Source organism: Wasmannia auropunctata, unplaced genomic scaffold (assembly GCF_000956235.1).
Source record: "Wasmannia auropunctata unplaced genomic scaffold, wasmannia.A_1.0 LD334183.1, whole genome shotgun sequence".
NCBI lineage: Eukaryota > Metazoa > Arthropoda > Insecta > Hymenoptera > Formicidae > Wasmannia > Wasmannia auropunctata.
The window spans coordinates 68,728-85,112 of record NW_012028707.1 but is presented as its reverse complement, the minus strand read 5'-3'; the positions used below and the strand labels follow the sequence as shown (position 1 = coordinate 85,112).

At 34.6% G+C, this 16,385-nt stretch overlaps 5 protein-coding genes and 1 long non-coding RNA gene across 13 annotated transcripts in view; 2 read left to right on the top strand and 4 right to left on the bottom strand.

Annotated features, from left to right (window-relative positions):
* Positions 1–752, bottom strand: part of LOC105459562 (nuclear valosin-containing protein-like) — a 5,943-nt gene extending 5,191 nt beyond the window's left edge. Inside the window, exons 1-2 of one of the 2 annotated variants that reach the window (XM_011705708.1) lie at positions 467–752; positions 33–187 (exon numbers count right to left, since the gene is read on the bottom strand). In XM_011705708.1, the coding sequence (XP_011704010.1) occupies positions 33–182 (150 nt within the window). In that variant the 5' untranslated portion in view covers positions 183–187; positions 467–752. The other variant, XM_011705707.1, reaches the window with a different exon arrangement.
* Positions 753–1,405: 653 nt separating this feature from the next.
* Positions 1,406–4,919, bottom strand: LOC105459560 (dual specificity mitogen-activated protein kinase kinase 6). Its single transcript, XM_011705706.1, has 7 exons — positions 4,533–4,919; positions 4,011–4,201; positions 3,510–3,675; positions 3,159–3,395; positions 2,735–2,914; positions 2,432–2,649; positions 1,406–2,317 (listed from the first exon to the last, which is right to left on the bottom strand). The coding sequence occupies exons 2-7, from the start codon at positions 4,073–4,075 to the stop codon at positions 2,173–2,175; spliced, it is 1,011 nt and encodes a 336-aa protein (XP_011704008.1). The 5' UTR covers positions 4,076–4,201; positions 4,533–4,919; the 3' UTR covers positions 1,406–2,172.
* Positions 4,920–4,982: 63 nt separating this feature from the next.
* LOC105459557 lies at positions 4,983–6,427 on the top strand. The gene is made up of 2 exons (XR_975695.1): positions 4,983–5,237; positions 5,300–6,427. It is a non-coding gene; the product is annotated as an uncharacterized LOC105459557 (long non-coding RNA).
* Positions 6,428–6,723: 296 nt separating this feature from the next.
* On the bottom strand, positions 6,724–10,963 carry LOC105459558 (ferritin subunit). Its single transcript, XM_011705701.1, has 5 exons — positions 10,551–10,963; positions 7,921–8,039; positions 7,625–7,786; positions 7,311–7,466; positions 6,724–7,195 (listed from the first exon to the last, which is right to left on the bottom strand). The coding sequence occupies exons 1-5, from the start codon at positions 10,621–10,623 to the stop codon at positions 7,040–7,042; spliced, it is 666 nt and encodes a 221-aa protein (XP_011704003.1). The 5' UTR covers positions 10,624–10,963; the 3' UTR covers positions 6,724–7,039.
* LOC105459559 (ferritin heavy polypeptide-like 17) lies at positions 10,393–13,187 on the top strand. 4 transcript variants are annotated; one of them, XM_011705702.1, is made up of 4 exons: positions 10,393–10,441; positions 12,044–12,145; positions 12,332–12,609; positions 12,682–13,187. In XM_011705702.1, exons 1-4 carry the CDS (start codon positions 10,408–10,410, stop codon positions 12,970–12,972), a joined length of 705 nt encoding a protein of 234 aa, XP_011704004.1. In that variant the 5' UTR covers positions 10,393–10,407; the 3' UTR covers positions 12,973–13,187. The 4 variants fall into 4 exon arrangements, with proteins under 4 accessions (XP_011704004.1, XP_011704005.1, XP_011704006.1 ...); XM_011705703.1 differs by lacking the exon at positions 10,393–10,441 and adding an exon at positions 11,182–11,340; XM_011705704.1 differs by lacking the exon at positions 10,393–10,441 and adding an exon at positions 11,183–11,293.
* Positions 13,188–14,807: 1,620 nt separating this feature from the next.
* Positions 14,808–16,385, bottom strand: part of LOC105459550 (1-phosphatidylinositol 4,5-bisphosphate phosphodiesterase gamma-1) — a 7,880-nt gene continuing 6,302 nt past the window's right edge. For 3 of the 4 annotated variants that reach the window (XM_011705685.1, XM_011705686.1, XM_011705687.1), the window contains exons 16-19: positions 15,647–16,028; positions 15,427–15,566; positions 15,232–15,339; positions 14,808–14,946 (exon numbers count right to left, since the gene is read on the bottom strand). In XM_011705685.1, the coding sequence (XP_011703987.1) occupies positions 14,902–14,946; positions 15,232–15,339; positions 15,427–15,566; positions 15,647–16,028 (675 nt within the window). In that variant the 3' untranslated portion in view covers positions 14,808–14,901. Of the gene's footprint in view, positions 14,947–15,028; positions 15,123–15,231; positions 15,340–15,426; positions 15,567–15,646; positions 16,029–16,385 lie in introns of all 4 variants that reach the window. The other variant, XR_975693.1, reaches the window with a different exon arrangement.

Below are 16,385 nucleotides of genomic sequence, written 5' to 3'. Positions count from 1 at the left end.
GGGAAGGGGGAGGACAGGGCAGTTTAAATTACCGTTTGCACACGACCGATCAACGATTGATCCCGGAACGGCCTTTGGTCTATCCTGTGCTTATTGTCCATGTGCCTCGATCTGTAATCTCCACTCGAGCCTTGCAGCGGGATAATATCGATGGACGAGTTGAGCTTGCCCATTTTCTGCATATTTCCTGAGACGAGATGAGATCGAGGGAGAACCGTGAGAGGAGAAATATTTCGTAGCTTGAGATGAGTTGACGTTTGAAGCAACTTTTGTAACACGAACTTTTGTCAACTCGCGTCTCAATTTGCGTCAATTCGTTCTTCAATCGACGTTGATCGACGTGCGTCAATGCCGTCAATCCGCTCCGCACTCGCGAGTCGCGACGCAACTGCCGCAACTCACCGCGCGCCTACCGACATGGTGTGATGGTGTTTGCGTTCACTAGGTAGTTACTCGTTGGACGTACCCACTGTTGCTCGCTCTCGTGCCTCGTGCTGCCGCCGCCGCCTCGTGGCTCGTGTGCTGCGTGCCTGCCGTGTAGTCGCGGTGTCGAGTGTAGTCGGTGCCGTGAGTCGAAGCAAGTCCAGAGAGAGAGAGAGAGAGAGAGTGCGTGTAAACTAAATAAAATGCGACTAAAAATGTTAATAGCGGTCAGAGTTGGCTGCTGCAGAGTCAAGTGTCGCGACAGCTCGATAGTTGGCTCAAGACAATCCGACATGTTCCAAACTTTCCACCACCTTCCACTTCCACACACACACACACAACACACAGTCCAATCCGAGTCCAAATAAATTACTAGAAACAGCGATAAATCGACGAGCTTGAACAAATCGCAATGCAGGGGTGTGTTCAGGCATTCACGATACATCATTTTATCCTTGTTATTCACCGAATGTTAAACAAGGATAAAATGATATCTAGATGTACCTGGGTTTCTGAACGCAGCCCAGATTTGTCTTAAGAAGCAATCTTGTGATTGGAGTTTGCTTTCCCGCCAAATTGTTTGTAGCGAATCGATTACTCGCTCACTACTTGGTACCGCTCAAAAAACCACTTATATTAAGCATAAGCAATTATTGTTAATACATATATTTGAGTGCGCAATGTAAAGTAGTACATACATACATACATAGGTATAGTAAGTTAGAAAAAATAGATGAATATTCGCGCGATACTACGAAATCATTTGAAATAAATAAAAACGTTTTTACTCTTTTTGGCTTTGATTTCAAGGAGCTTCTACATTCTTGATTCGACATCCGAAACAACTAAAGTATAATTTAGAAGAACTTTTTACAAAAGAATTAATTTCCATCGCTTCATACACACTTTATTTTATGAAATTGTGAATTTTCAATTTTTGATATCACGTGTATGTTTAAAAATCAACTTTCAAACGATTATATTATCATTTATCTATTTAAATTATCGTTTATTCTAGATTAATTTTTTTATTACATTACTAGATCACAGGATCTAGAAAAGGAAAACATCAAGGATTTTTTACAAGGCGACTCCTTCAACACGTGTGTGTGTGTGTGTGTGTAAATTCTACTTAGGCGTATGTATATATACGACATTCGTTGTCAAATTCAATTTCTATCACTAATATAATCGTTGCAACTGATTGCTAATAAATGGAGCTGTTTTCTAAAGAAATACAATTTCGTTTACGCACATTTGATTACTATGTACAATCTAGCGTTACAATAAATTGGTCTTCTAACTTATGTTATTTTTTTCAAGATGCGCGCATGTACCTCAACAAGGCATAATTACGAGTTTATTCAATTTTTTTTTATTATTACCACAATGCCACGAATGTTAACTTATATCGCTTTTCATCATATAGAAAAACATGTGCGTATTATTTTCTGTGTTTGCTTCCATGCGTGACAAGATTATTATATCAAAGTAACAACAATCATTTTCAGGCCAAACTTGTAAATGCTACAATTGTATGTAGACCAGATGCGATTAAAAAATTACTGACGAGGATGATAAATAAAGAATAAACCATTGAGTACCAGTTGTATCTCGATACACAATGATCAAACGTTATCTGATAATATAAATTACATATGACAATGCCTGCATCTCGTGTGACTGTCTTGCAAAAATACAAATTATAAGTCAAATTATATTGCAAGCTATGTCAAAGTGACGTATGCACTATATCGGTTGCTCATTTTCTGGCAAGTCTAAAATCTCTCCGACAAATTCGGCTACATTCGTATCTTTTTGGGCATATTCTCTGATAAAGTCGAGTTCCAGCAATTGACTGTAATTTGGGCGGGCAGTGTAATTCTTCATCAGACTGAAAACAGTAACAGTAGATTATGTGTGAAAGGGTGGGAGGCTGGATTGGTTTCTGAGTTAGATGATAAGAGAGTGTGTATCTTGTCGCTCATTTTCTATGACAATCACTTACCACTTATTGATAAATTCCTCAAACGAAGGAGAGAACTTGCCGGCAGGTAATTTCGGGGCTTCATCTTTCACTACCTGTTTCAATTGCTCGAATGGCGTACCCCATGACTCGTATGGAAATTTACCAGTTGCTAATTCAACAAGGGAAATTCCTAACGACCAGACATCAGATCTGATATCATATTGCGATGGGTTACCCGATGGGTCTATCCTTTCTGGCTACAAAAAAGGTAATGGTGGATAATGTATTGAATGGACAACTGAATGGAAATTTTCAACAATACAATACTATACAGTTACGTACAGCCATATACGGTTTGCATCCAGCGTCGATAGTCTTGGCAACCGAATCCACAAGGTAACCCGATATACCAAAGTCGCAAATTTTTACCTCACCTTTCCGATTAATTAAGATATTACTAGGCTTTACATCTCTATGGATCACCCGTAATTGCGAGTAGAGGTAATGTAACGCACTTACTACCTGCAAGTAATATAGATGTATGATAACACATAGATATTCGTTTTTACACAGTTTTTGCACAGTTGCACAGTTTGAAATTTCAAATACAAAAAGATAGCGGAAAATCGAGGAGAAAAGAAAGAAGGGGAAGAGGAAGGGGAGGGAAATTATTTAAATATTACCAAAACACTGCTATATATATATATATATATCAAGGGCTTAAAGAGCCCTTTTTTAAAAATTTAAAAGGCATATACATATATACCGCAAAAGCCACTTTTCCTAAAATATCTTCAGGAATGGCACGACCATGTTTATACACTTTTGTATAAAATTTATCAAGGCTCATATCCATCACTTCCATGCATATCCATACATCTCCCTCTCGAAATAAGGCTCCATAGAATTGTACTGTATAGGGACATGCCGAGCTACGCATGGAAATATCTAAATCCATGAGCAATCGCTTTTGCTCTTGCGTATTAACGGTAGCAGCTATCCTCTATAATAGATGAGTATATTCTTTTTTCAAACAAACAGTTATGTTCTGTTATACATGATAATGTAACGAAAATATCACTAGCTGAAAGCTAATGGCTCATTTTCACAATAATACCTTAACAGCCATAATTGTGCCACTCTGTTTGTGTCGCATTTTATCGACAATCCCATATGCTCCACGACCAAGTACACAAAGTGTTTCTAAATCATCCGCTTCTACAACAAACGTCTTTTCATCTATAGTAATGGTAGTGCGTTTGTCTAAATTTCTTGGTGGTGTCCTAAAATAAAACATTAACATTATTATATCTCTCAAATGCACATTCTATCTTTGTATATGCGTGTACACCAATGTACTATGCACACATGCAAGTTTTTTTCCAAATAGGCAATAGGTATGTTATGTATGTAGCTGGAATTATATATGTATATAAAAAAAAAAAAAGTGTCTTTTGAATCTTGCTTATGCAAATCTTTCTAATTTTCTAATTTCCGTACGCAAATATACCTATAACAAACGCAAAAGATCACACAGATAAAAATATGACTAATCACTCAATCACTCAATCACGACAGATATATCACATCGACGTACTATCGTATGTACTTTACGTACACTGGTGCAGGCGTTTCGTCGGAGACCTGCAATTTCAGATTGCGTTTTCCACGACGTAGGGCCATGATACAAACTAGAATTGACGAGAAAGGTTGGACGCGCCGTAATCGCGCGTAAATTCGGCAGTATTCCAGAGGAAGTCAATGGGAACTCATGGCTGATGATGTCATGGGACGCAGCGCAGATGTAATCTGGAAAAGCAAGAATTGTCGAAACGAGACGGGTCTCGAAACGGGCGGACGGACGGACGTTTAGTTTTAGGACTTTTAGGTTATTTCGTAAAAGAGTATCAGATCAGGTCGCGCGTCGTTGGCACGCGCGCACGCCCGCCCACATATATGTGCCCTCTGCTCTGATGTGTGTTTGTGTATGTACGTCACAAAATATCAAAATATCAAATCTCCTTGTTCGCATAGCGCGCAATCTATCAAACGAATCTATTATAGTGTCACTATACACTGTTTAACAAACATTACGCTATCTCAACGAAATAACCTCAAAGAAACCTTCAAATTTCTATACCTCACAATCAATCATACTCCGTTCCGTTGTGTGCCCATATATGAAGCCTTCAGCAAACTTAAACTGCACATTACCTCAAGCCTAAAGTTGGTTGCACGATTTTCACGACGCAAGTTTCACAACTGTGATTCGTTAAATTTTTAAGTCGTATGTCGAGAGAATTGCGATATATATTTTTGTGTTGATAGTTTTTAATTCCAATATTTCACCAAACATTCGAAAGTGTGATGTAAAAAAAATTTGGGAAACAGGATAACGATAAAAGAGAGCAGCGCGCGGAGAAACAAATCAAAATTATTTCATTTGCAAAACTTGCAAAGCAAAATTGTGTGCGTGCTATGCGATAATCCTAGGAACTTGTTCGACCTATGTATGCGCATACGTATGTATATGTATCTCATTGAGGTAACTAGGGGTAACTAGATACATACGTATCTAGTTACGTCGTGTATTTTCACGTTTTCAATCATTTCAATGAGAGCGCAAGCGCAGTCTCTTTAATTCTTTATACATGTTATCTAGGGCATTTTTTCTATGTACATACATACATACCTGCATTGACAGCATTTGCTTTTCAAATCGGTCCATCTTTTATCACAATAATGTATACCATATAATTTTAAAAACCTAGTGTGGTCAAGATTGATTTCGATATATGAAGTCGAGCTAATTAAAGAAGAAGAGGAAGACGTGAAAAATCGTGACGTATGTATAGTATATAATAATCAAGAGATTTATTTTTACTGAATGTTTTATTTTGCGAGCAGCATGATTAAGCAAAGACCGTTACAATTATATATACCGAGACGCAATAGCAAACAGAATATCAGAGGCGAGTGTTGCTGAAAACAAATTTTATATTCCGAGTGTTCTGTATGTACATACATTAATTAATTTCATTATCTCTACAGTATCAACGCGTATAACATATAGGTATTTATTTCACGTTACAACGCGTTGTTCGCTTTGATTTAATATATATATATATATATATTTAACCTCTTAGTTTGTGTCTCTTTATTTTAAATAACTTGTCAACAACTTGTTTTTATCTTTTTCTCTCTTTAGGAATTTAATACTGGACAAGGTAGCACCGCGAAGCTGTTCCTCAAGATCAATCAAACATGGTTATTTTGTTCTCAAAATGATAGATTAGAAGTAATCCAAAATCGTATTCCAAGAGGCGTTATCATTCTTAAAAAGGAAGAATAACGTAACTACGCTTATTCGATTGATACAAATTTTAGTGTCCGGTAATGCTGTTATTGTAATAGCTCATGCAAAGTTTGCTATATATTGCGATGTCTTTCCAACACTTGATATACCACGAGGCGTTGTAAATTTCCTGTCAAATGAAAACATAAGCGATTTAGAATTAAGTTGATGTGCAACAGATTACGTAAACTACGAAAAACAATTATTCACTCCTAACTTGGAAAAAAACATATATAAACCTTACTCTACCCAAACAAATTGTACTCTCTCTCTCTCAAATAATTTTATTAACTATATATAAACTTCTAATTTGTAATTTGAAAAGCTAGAGCTACATAAGAGAGTATCTTGCACGATATTTTTTTATATTTTAAAGCAATACTTCTTTCCCGCCGCATTCATTAATCAGTTCTCTTAAAAAGCTATAATAGTTGGATAACAATAACATACTGAATGTCGAGGTACTTTATGAAATATTTAAAATGTTTTGTATTTTAATTTATACATATACGTACAATTATAAAATTTATAATTGCATTTATTACTATTATGAAAATATTTGACACTTTAGCAAATTATTCATATTTCTTAAGTATAACACGCAATATGTTTTGCATGTAATTATATTAATTAAAAAAATAAAGAAGAGGAAAGAGATATTTTTCTTCAAAATCCTTTTACGAGCTTTCATCGTACGTGTGTGTGCGTGCGCGCGCGCGCGCGCGCGTGCGTACGTAGATATACATGAAATAGTCAATCGAAATTAATATACAAGATATAATTGTAAAAAATTGTACACACGCACAAACACACACGCGCGATTTTGTGTGTATGTGTGTACACGATTATATAAACATGTATTTTTTGGCAATTACATACATTATAGATTAATTTCGAACGACTATTTTCAATGGACACTATCAAAAAATATGAGAGCATGTAAGTAAAATAAAATTATTATCAGATACATGCAACATCTCAAAATAATATTTATTTATTTTTTTATCAAGGATAATATACTTATTATGGATTAACAAACATTGTAAACATTACGCTCCACATACTCCCTATAATATTACAGGTCACATTTAGAAATATGCTCGAAACGAAAAATATTATTACATCTCGTATTCTATAATAAGTATAAACAAGGATGCATAATGTAAAAATCTGAATTATACAATGGAAATTCTAAATGTGGCCATTATAATTTTATAAATTTTATATATTTATAGAAAAGAATATATATCTCGAGCTGTGAATTTCGGCTTCTTTTGATGTCACAAAAATACCTAGACTTCACCGTTCAACAATTTCTTATCGAATAAAAATTCTCCCAAAGGTCCATGCGCTTGCATCATTTTACCCAATACTGAGATTTTGCCGGCGAGATTGCGTTGCCCTTTATATTGTTCATCCAAGAAATCGGAAGTGAGGTAGTCGACCAACTGCAAACAATCGCGGCGTGATGGTGAAAAAAAAACTTATGTATGTATATGTATATATATAACTTTTAACAAGATCTTTCTATAAAATAAATTTTTATTCTCAAACGATACTCACGTGGTAATCGTTGAAAGAGGATGTTTTTGGATTTTCGCAAGTTATAATTATTTCACGAATGCTGCGCGTAACTTGAGCCTCTAATTTCAAAGCGTCGGTGAGAGCTTCTTCTCCACTGTTCCATTCCTGGCGTATGGGATTTGTATTGTTGGTAGTCTGTATAACACGAGAATAAACCGTGTCATTGTGTTTATATATAGGTATATATATATTTTTTATTTTCATTATTTCTTCACAATCCCTACTCAATTTTCTAAAATATTTGTTTAACTTTTTTCGTATATATTTCCTCGTGGAATGTAGAATATACTTACCAAAGGATACTTTAGAAGCTTGCTAACGTCATTTGTAAGTTGTCCACGCATTAGCAGATATTCGATGATCTTTATCGCATGCTCTCTTTCTTCGCTCGCGCTTTCGAAAAAGAATTTGCTAAAACCTGGGCGATTTATCGTATCACGTGCAAAATGGGCACCCTAGTCAGAAATTAAGAATCTTAATTAATATATTAATATAACGCGTCATTTTTCTCTATTGTTAATTTAACAAGTTGTAGAGATTATATTGAATGAAAAATATACAATATATACAAGCAAACTAAGCTTTATACCATCGCAAGATATTTCATGGCTGCTTCCATCTCGGTTTTAACTTGAGACTCCATGATTTTTGTACACGGATCAGTCATGTCTATCCATGATGTTGGTATATCAGCAGGTTTAAGTATACCTAAAGAGGTGTGAGATAACATTATTAAAGAATGGTTAATTATTACATGTACAAGCAAGTCTTACTGAACTTATATTAATTTAATTAATATAAGTGCCTATGATGAAATTTCTATATTGTGTAATAACCCATCCTTTAAGTAGATAACAAGAACACGTATTACTTTATCACCAAGTTATCAAAAAGATCAAGTATTTTATCGATGCGTGACAGATCGCTCATAATGTTGATAGCATCTGGGTGCAGATAAAATGATTAACATTAAAAATAATCTCATTGTAGCGAAAGAGATTCTTTTGTGTAGCATTACTCCTATTTTTTTATTTATAGTTACGTATTGGAAAAATATAAGTCATTTCCAAATGATAAAATTAATTCTTACTGTTAATGCTTACATTATAAATTAATTAATTTGTAAAATGTGTAATTTTCTTTTATATGTATACAATTTGAGTTAACATGAAATTAGCTGTAAATTATAATTGTTTGTAATTAAATCTGCGTTACAGAATATATATACGAATGGATCAAAATCACGAAGCATTATTTATCATAATGGACTTGTGTATCACACAAAGACATAGACATGCCCAGTGGAATGAGTCACACAGATGAAAAAGGACTTTGGAATCGATACGTAAATATCGTCACGATTTATCGTTAAAAGCTATCTTTGTACAAAACACGATCAAGTCAATGATGAGAGGAATTAATTTGCCGTTGAGAAGAGATATACGTGATACGTGTGATAAGTGTTAATTACATTTGATGTACGACTTTATTAATCGTCTATAATTATAAGTAAAAGAAAAATCTTTTTTACAATAAGACTAATATAATTTTCGAAATTATATTAAAATTCTGTCCAAATGACGAAATAAAGAGATGCTTTCTTTACATTTTCAAATATAAATGTACAAATTTCCATTATCGTTAAGTCGCATATTCATCAAACTGAAATGTGATATTTGAAATAATCATATACATGTATGTGCGCGCACACAAACACGCACACATGGTGTGTGTGTGTGTGTGTATATATAAAACGAGAGGACAAAGTTGAGGCAACTGCGTATTCGAATGACTACACAGCTCTCTTTATCGTGCTGATAATAGTTATATGTTGATTTATCCTAACTGAATTTCTCTAATTCTAGTTTTATCCTCATTTATACTTTGTAAAGCGATAATACTGAATCGCGCGGGTTATAAAAATGAGATAAAATCATGCTATGTGTGCATAAAAATAATACAGATAAGAATAGAAAAATACTTTGACGTATATGTCTATGTGTCACAAAGATCAAATGCATTTATTTGTTGCTAACTTTCAAAGAACATAACGGCGAAACTATATTTTTCATTAAAAGATGATATTTCGATTAACGTAATCCGTTAGAAAAAGTTGTAAGCGAGAAGTTTTGTCGGCTATACAAATTTTATATATATATATATATACATATATATATATTCATATTGATGTTGATATTTAACATTAAATGCAATATTAATGCTGCCAGTTTAATATACGATTAATTTAATCTAGGCGTACATAGTTATTTCATCACATCCTTAGTCAATTGTACCGAACACGATACAGAGAATGACAAATATCCGATATGCATGAATCAAGAAAAAACAAAGGCTATCCTTGGAACGATTCGTCCAAGTCACGTTTCGTCTACTATCTTCACTTTTGTAATGAACAAAGATGATTTGCAACGATAATAATATGCTTAACCAAACGATTTCAAGTGAAAGAGAGGATTTATGCTAGGCTATCTTAAGATAAAAGCGCGAGGCGGTATCTTATAAAGTAAAAGCGTTGGTACTTGTGCGTATTATTGACATACATGTGTCTAGATCAAAGATTTTACATAAAACAATAGGTACAATAATATGTTTCTACCGAGAAACGTATTCGTGAAATATTTACAAAAATTGTATACAATATTATTATTCTTATTTTATTCTTTATACAGCCATTTTGGAAGGATAAATAACAACAATGGACAACAGAGAAGCCATTGAAAGTTTTATCGGAATTATACGAGTGAGAAAACGGGCCAATTAAAGAGCTTGGACAACATCCAAAGGTCTGATTGCTCAATCAAAACAAACTATTGCGTTCATGAACTGTTTTTTACGCGGAGTCATTCCATTTCCCACGAGGCGCGTCTCACGCAGAGCGCCCCTCCCCCCAACCCTGACCACCTCCCTCGTCGTATTTTTTTGATATCACGTTGGAAAAGGCACGGAAATGACAAAGTCATTTTTTGTATATCGGAGAAACTAGGAGAGACGGAATGTTAAGGAATGAAAGAGCGACGCCGAAAAATGTTGACTTTCTAAGAACGCCTAGCGCTAGATGCAAATTCTCTGCAAATTAACGCAACGTGCAGGTAGGTGTAACGGCGTGTCGTTGGAAGGCGAAAGAGAGAAGAGGCAAAGAGGAGGAGGAGGAGGGAGGGAGGGAGCGAGAGAAACTACGCATGTCGATTGAAAACTTACACTTGAGCCCGTCTCCGAAGGTGCCATTGATGCAGGCCAGGGTGATGAAAACGACATAGAGCAATCTCGTCATCGTGATTTCACACGCGCGCAAGAGAGAAAGTGAAAGACAGCGAAAAGGTGCGAGCCTGGGCAAGTAGAGCAGAGGTTATGGGATCCCGACGAGAATGAGAGAATGGGAATGAGAGAAGCGTCTGGCGATAGGATGCGCGGCGCGGCACGGCACGGCGGATCGTTCACCTCGTTGAGAAGCAACCTTTATACACACTGGTATAGAAGGCTGCCTTCGTCGGAGCTAGATAAGAGAGCGCGGCAACTAAACGCGTCTTACGGTCTCATCGATCACCTAACGACAATCCACGACACGACAATCGCCCGGGCAAACGCGCGCGACAATCGACATTCGCACTTTTGCCACAGGCAGGGGGAGGGGGTAAAACGACGACAACGACGACGACGGATAGCGAGGGCGTTGAAATCCGCTTCTCTTCTCTCTCTCTCTCTCTCTCTCTCTTCTTCCGTTTACCGTCCCGCTAGCCTCTTGGTGCACCGTGACGGGGCGGCCTGCGCGTGCGCCGCGCCACGCCGCCTCCCCCGTCAGCTGACTCGCTGACTCACTGCCCAGTGAAAACTCCCATTTCCGCGGTGGGTAAAGCTCATTGTTGGGGGAACGTCGAAGCGAGAGTATTCACGTTGCCTTCCCATCGAACGCGTTGCATACCACAGGTTTCGTGACGAGAGAGGTACTCGAGAGATCACTCAAGCTTGCTCCGATAATTCCCTTCCGCACGTATGTAGATAAAAGATATTCTTAAGAGAACAGCTCCTTGCGTTGCGTTTCTCAAGCTGGCATCTTTGTTTCTTCGCGCAGCGCGGGGTATAAACGTGTTGCGCACTTGATTTGGTGTGTTGGTCATGTCGGTTCGTGTCTACGCGGTCTACATTTTACACTCTACGTCGCGTCGTGCAGTTCGCGCCACCGTGCAGACTACGTTCGCACTACGTAGCACGAGCAATCGCGTGCGGCACATGTGGCTTTTGAGAGAGAGAGAGAGAGAGAGAGAGAGAAAGATTGATCTTTTATCTCGCAAACAATTTTCAAAGTGAATTCGAAATTCAAAATATACGAATCGAGCGAGTATCTCGGTAGCTTCGATTCTCTTATTTCATGTCCGTTATCGAATAATTGTCTCGTGAGTCGTGATTCGGTCGTGATATTGTTGTCTCTTCGATTTCTTCAAAACAACGCAAGGACACTCGTACGTGTTATCATTATTATCGTCAATACAGCTAGTTTTTATAAATCGGCAGATTTGAACTGAAAATTAATTCAGACATATTTTCCTTTAATTTTCAATAATTTTTACCGATCTTAATCTTTTCAAACAATATAATTAATACAAGTGTATATTATTGTTCTATGCGCGTATATATATATATATATATATATATATATATATATATATATATTTTTATAATCTGTTAAATTTCAGCAAAAATGTTGTTCTTTGGAGTATTGTCTGTTCTTTTCCTGACCGTTTCCGCAGAGTACTGCTACACCGACGTTGAAAGTGCTTGTGGCACCAATCCCAAAAGTATGTGGATATTTATTTGAAATGAAATTATTTAAGAATTCTAAAAACAACTCTTTCAGATCATTATTTTATTGAATTTGTGATATCGTTTGTTTAATCCTTAATTTTTGGTTCACACAAACATTTAATTATACCTCTTGAAAGCGCAAAATACCTACACAAGTGCGTTCTTAATGATGCTTCTAGATGGTGGATTAATATCAAACTGTAATGCTAAATATGGAGCTATTGATACTCTTCAGGCTGATCTGCAGGCATATGCAAACGCTAATATCGAAACAAGTTTTGAATTTCTTCTAATGTCTACACATTTTGGAAACTATGAAGCTAATCGAGAAGGATTTAAGGGACTGTACCGCAAACTTTCAGATAAATCATGGGAGGAAGCGATAGATTTGATCAAATACATCGCACAGCGTGGTGGCAAGATGGATCTCAATCAGCTTCCACGTTCCAAGAAACCTGTGAGTACTCTATTTATTTTGAAACTCATTCTTATGGAAACATGGTGGTTTCATCAATATTATTGTTTATAGATCAAGGATAGCAAAGTACTGGAATTGACCGAATTGAATAGTCTGGCTAAAGCACTCGACAGCCAGAAACAACTTGCCGACGAAGCGTTACGCATTCACGCTCAAGCACAGCATCATACCAAACAGGATGCGGCTATCGGTCATTATATCGAGGAACATTTCATGGAATCGTTGTCCGAGCGTGTGAGACAGCTAGCAGGTTATTCAAATGACCTCAAGAATATGCTGGAAGAGCGCGATGCTTCCGTTTCCGTATTCCTGTTTGACGAGTATCTTAAAAACGCTTTATAAGAAGCTGCCTACAGTTGTAACTTAGAACACATACATATATTTCTGTTAAACATATTATTATCATTATTCTTGTGTCTATCTATCTCCAATGTTAGATCTTTTATATGTAAAATATATAAAAAAATGCATATGAAAATTTATTATGTTTTGCGACATAATATGTATATATGTATGCTGAAATAAATATACACATCCAACATACATATCTACACATATATCTTGATCCTTTTTAGAAATCATATTTATAATTTGTGACATTACTCTACAAAACTAATATATTTGATATGTCTAGTCGTATCTACTTGTAACAAAGCAAACTTTACTACATCGAATTTTTCATCATGCATTTATTGGTCTTTCTTCACAGATATGTCATTGTATATCATTTATAATACAGAGGCTGCGTTTCATTTTTAAACTTGCTCGCAACGCTCTTGCGGAATAATTTCATCTTTATTGTTTATTAAATGTCATACAAGGACAAGTAATATTTGCGAGCGTTAAGTAGACGCACAGGCACGCGTGCACGCCTCTCTCTCTCTCTCTCTCTCTCCAATTCTGATTTACAAATATACATATTTAAAAGTATCAAACAATAAGCAAAATGTAACATTTTAATGTATAACGCAATAAAAATATATAAGAGAACTAATACATCAGTAATTTTAGCATGTACTACAATTGGGAAGACTGTAAATATGTAAAACAGTTACATAGTTAATGCACAATGTGCATAATTATTGAAAAAGACGTTCCCTACTGAAAATGTCCACGAGAGATACATACCTAAATACCTAATAACGATATAATAGTAAAATACTAAGAGCCTATATATGCTATATAATGGAAAAATATATATCTGATTATTCTGATTTAATTGAGCATCACTCACTGATTCTACATAGTAAACGATAGATCATTTGCGTTGAATATACATTTTTTTAATGAATTCCTTTAATCAATAATATCTATTTTTAACTAGAGGAGATAAAAGTTTTGCGTATTTCCATAGAATACAATTATTAATTTTCCATTAAAAGAGGCGTTATATGCGCGCGTACGTGCGCGCGCGCGCGTGTGTGTGTAAGCGCGAGTTACATGCATGTTACCTCTCTTTGTATACAAATTTATGTTACAATTTTAGATACTGACAGTTGCAGATTGTAGGCAAATATACAAAGTTGTTTTGTTTACTTACTATTTACAGACATCCATGTATTATATGCTATTTCTGTATTTCATGTCAAACACAATCATATTACATCTACGTAATAATATGTTTGATATACTGCCAATTATAAAATATATTTGTGCTATTTGTTACATTTCTCTTTTTTATTTATATCTAGATATTTATAACTAGATTCTCTTCATTGCATACATTATACAACTATTTTTTTCGTATTCAAAATTAAAAATAATTATATTGATATTATAATTATACGAAACATGTGATTTGATAAACTAATTTTTACAAAAAAAATTGTTCAGTCATATGATATGTAGAGCTATTTTTTTTAAGAAAATCGATATATTATTAATAGCATAAATTATTAAAAATATATATCATAATTTTGTTACACACGCACACGCGCGTGTGTATAACAAAATTAAATATGCTGTTAAATATATATGCCTATATATATTACAGCAATAAAATCCCTATATCTATTATGCATTTATATATGCATATATTGTTTCCCTATCTCCCGAGAGAATTTGCTTTTTAACTAATTATTTTAAATTTTAATTCTTCCATATTCTTCTCAGTGAGAGAGCATATATTCAGATTTATTTTATGTTTCATATTGCAATTATAGAAATATTTTTAACAATTTAATGCAATTATATGTTTAATTTGTTCAACATAAATATACAGTCTTCTAATGATATGTAGTCTGATCTAAAACATATGTTACTTTTATGCCATCATGTACTATCGCAATGTGTGTCACTTACCATGACTTGTATCATCTGAAACAAACACATGATATATATTAATATACTCTTATACACACGCAAGCGTACAACATAATTATCTCAGGTAAATACCTACTCTTTATCTCATACACTAATTTACTAGTTTTGCTAGATTGCATATTCTATAATACAAATTTAATTTTTCTTATTTTATTTTATGTATCATGTACCTATATGGAACAAAAAATTTTATTAAAGTGAAACTAAATCACATAAATTTTAATTTAAATATCAATATCATGAGAAATATATATTTCTTTGGATGAAATGTCTCATTACCGATAAAGTTGTAATATTAATGTGTACTAATAAGGAAGCAAGCTCAAGATCTTCGCTATATATGTTTTTTAATGGAACACTTCTATATCCTGTTCTTAAACAGCGTACCTGAACAAAATAAGATTTGAATTGGAAAGTAAAAATGTCCTAAATAACGTTAAACATAAATGTTTTTAAATAACGATTAATACTCACTGGATAAGTAGCTTGTCCTATGAAATTGCTATCGCCAAACATATCTTCGTCTTGTACTAAAAACCGTATAAGAGCAAAATATGGATTAACTATCTCAAATTCACAGGTTTCATTCCACATTGGATTAAATCCATTATCCTCTATAAATTTAAGACTTATATTTAGTAATGTAATATAATGTTTAATCAAACTGTAATTTGAAATACTTATAGATACTCACGTATTGTCCTTGTTGTTAACTTTGTTCCCGAATCAAAATCTGCGCCTATAATTTCGATCTCAACGGATGGACTGGCAGTACCTCTTCCTGATCTCATTAAATGTCTTGAGCCAATAATTTTTAAATTAATCTTAAGTGATTCAACCCCGTACAATGTATTTTTGTCGTATGGATTAAAGTCATGTCTGAACATGAATTCTGGTTTCAATAAATAGCCACAATTGCCATTCTCCATAAACTTGGCTTGATTTAATTGCATTGATTTATCTCCAGTTTGATAGTTTAAAGCTACCATTTGACAACCAGAATTCCACATTGGTACAGGATTATAATTAGATGAATCGATACGTTGTCCCTTTGGATAAACTCTACTGAATTGAATCTACGAAGAAAAATAATTTCTTTATTAAATATCTATTCGGATTTATGTTTCAATATTTTAATGCACTAGTACACAACAGGCGCGCGCTGCATATTGAATCCCATACATCTTTCAATAACATTTATACCAATTTACATTTTAATTAAACAAATTTTAACAATTTTTGAAAAAAATAAATTTTCAAAAAAATGATGTTTTAATTGGCCATTTTGAATCGGCTATTTTTAAATAAAATCACGATTTTTTAAAAAATAGCCACATAATTTATCTTTAAGATGAGCCCAGAAAGAAGTCTATATCTTTATTTTTCTGGAAGATATGAATTTTTAAACAATGGGGAAAAGAGGCTTCAACGCA

Coding starts and splice junctions, on each gene's coding strand:
- LOC105459560 (XM_011705706.1), bottom strand. CDS start 4,075: ATGGCCCTACGTCGTGGAAAACGCAATCTGAAATTGCAGGTCTCCGAC. Junction 3,396..3,509: donor GCACAATTATGGCTGTTAAG/GTATTATTGTGA, acceptor CATCTATTATAG/AGGATAGCTGCTACCGTTAA. Junction 2,650..2,734: donor GATGCAAACCGTATATGGCT/GTACGTAACTGT, acceptor CCTTTTTTGTAG/CCAGAAAGGATAGACCCATC.
- LOC105459559 (XM_011705702.1), top strand. CDS start 10,408: ATGCAAATTCTCTGCAAATTAACGCAACGTGCAG. Junction 10,442..12,043: donor CAAATTAACGCAACGTGCAG/GTAGGTGTAACG, acceptor GTTAAATTTCAG/CAAAAATGTTGTTCTTTGGA. Junction 12,146..12,331: donor TTGTGGCACCAATCCCAAAA/GTATGTGGATAT, acceptor TGATGCTTCTAG/ATGGTGGATTAATATCAAAC.
- LOC105459558 (XM_011705701.1), bottom strand. CDS start 10,623: ATGACGAGATTGCTCTATGTCGTTTTCATCACCCTGGCCTGCATCAAT. Junction 8,040..10,550: donor CTTCGGAGACGGGCTCAAGT/GTAAGTTTTCAA, acceptor ACACCTCTTTAG/GTATACTTAAACCTGCTGAT. Junction 7,787..7,920: donor CCATGAAATATCTTGCGATG/GTATAAAGCTTA, acceptor ATTTCTGACTAG/GGTGCCCATTTTGCACGTGA.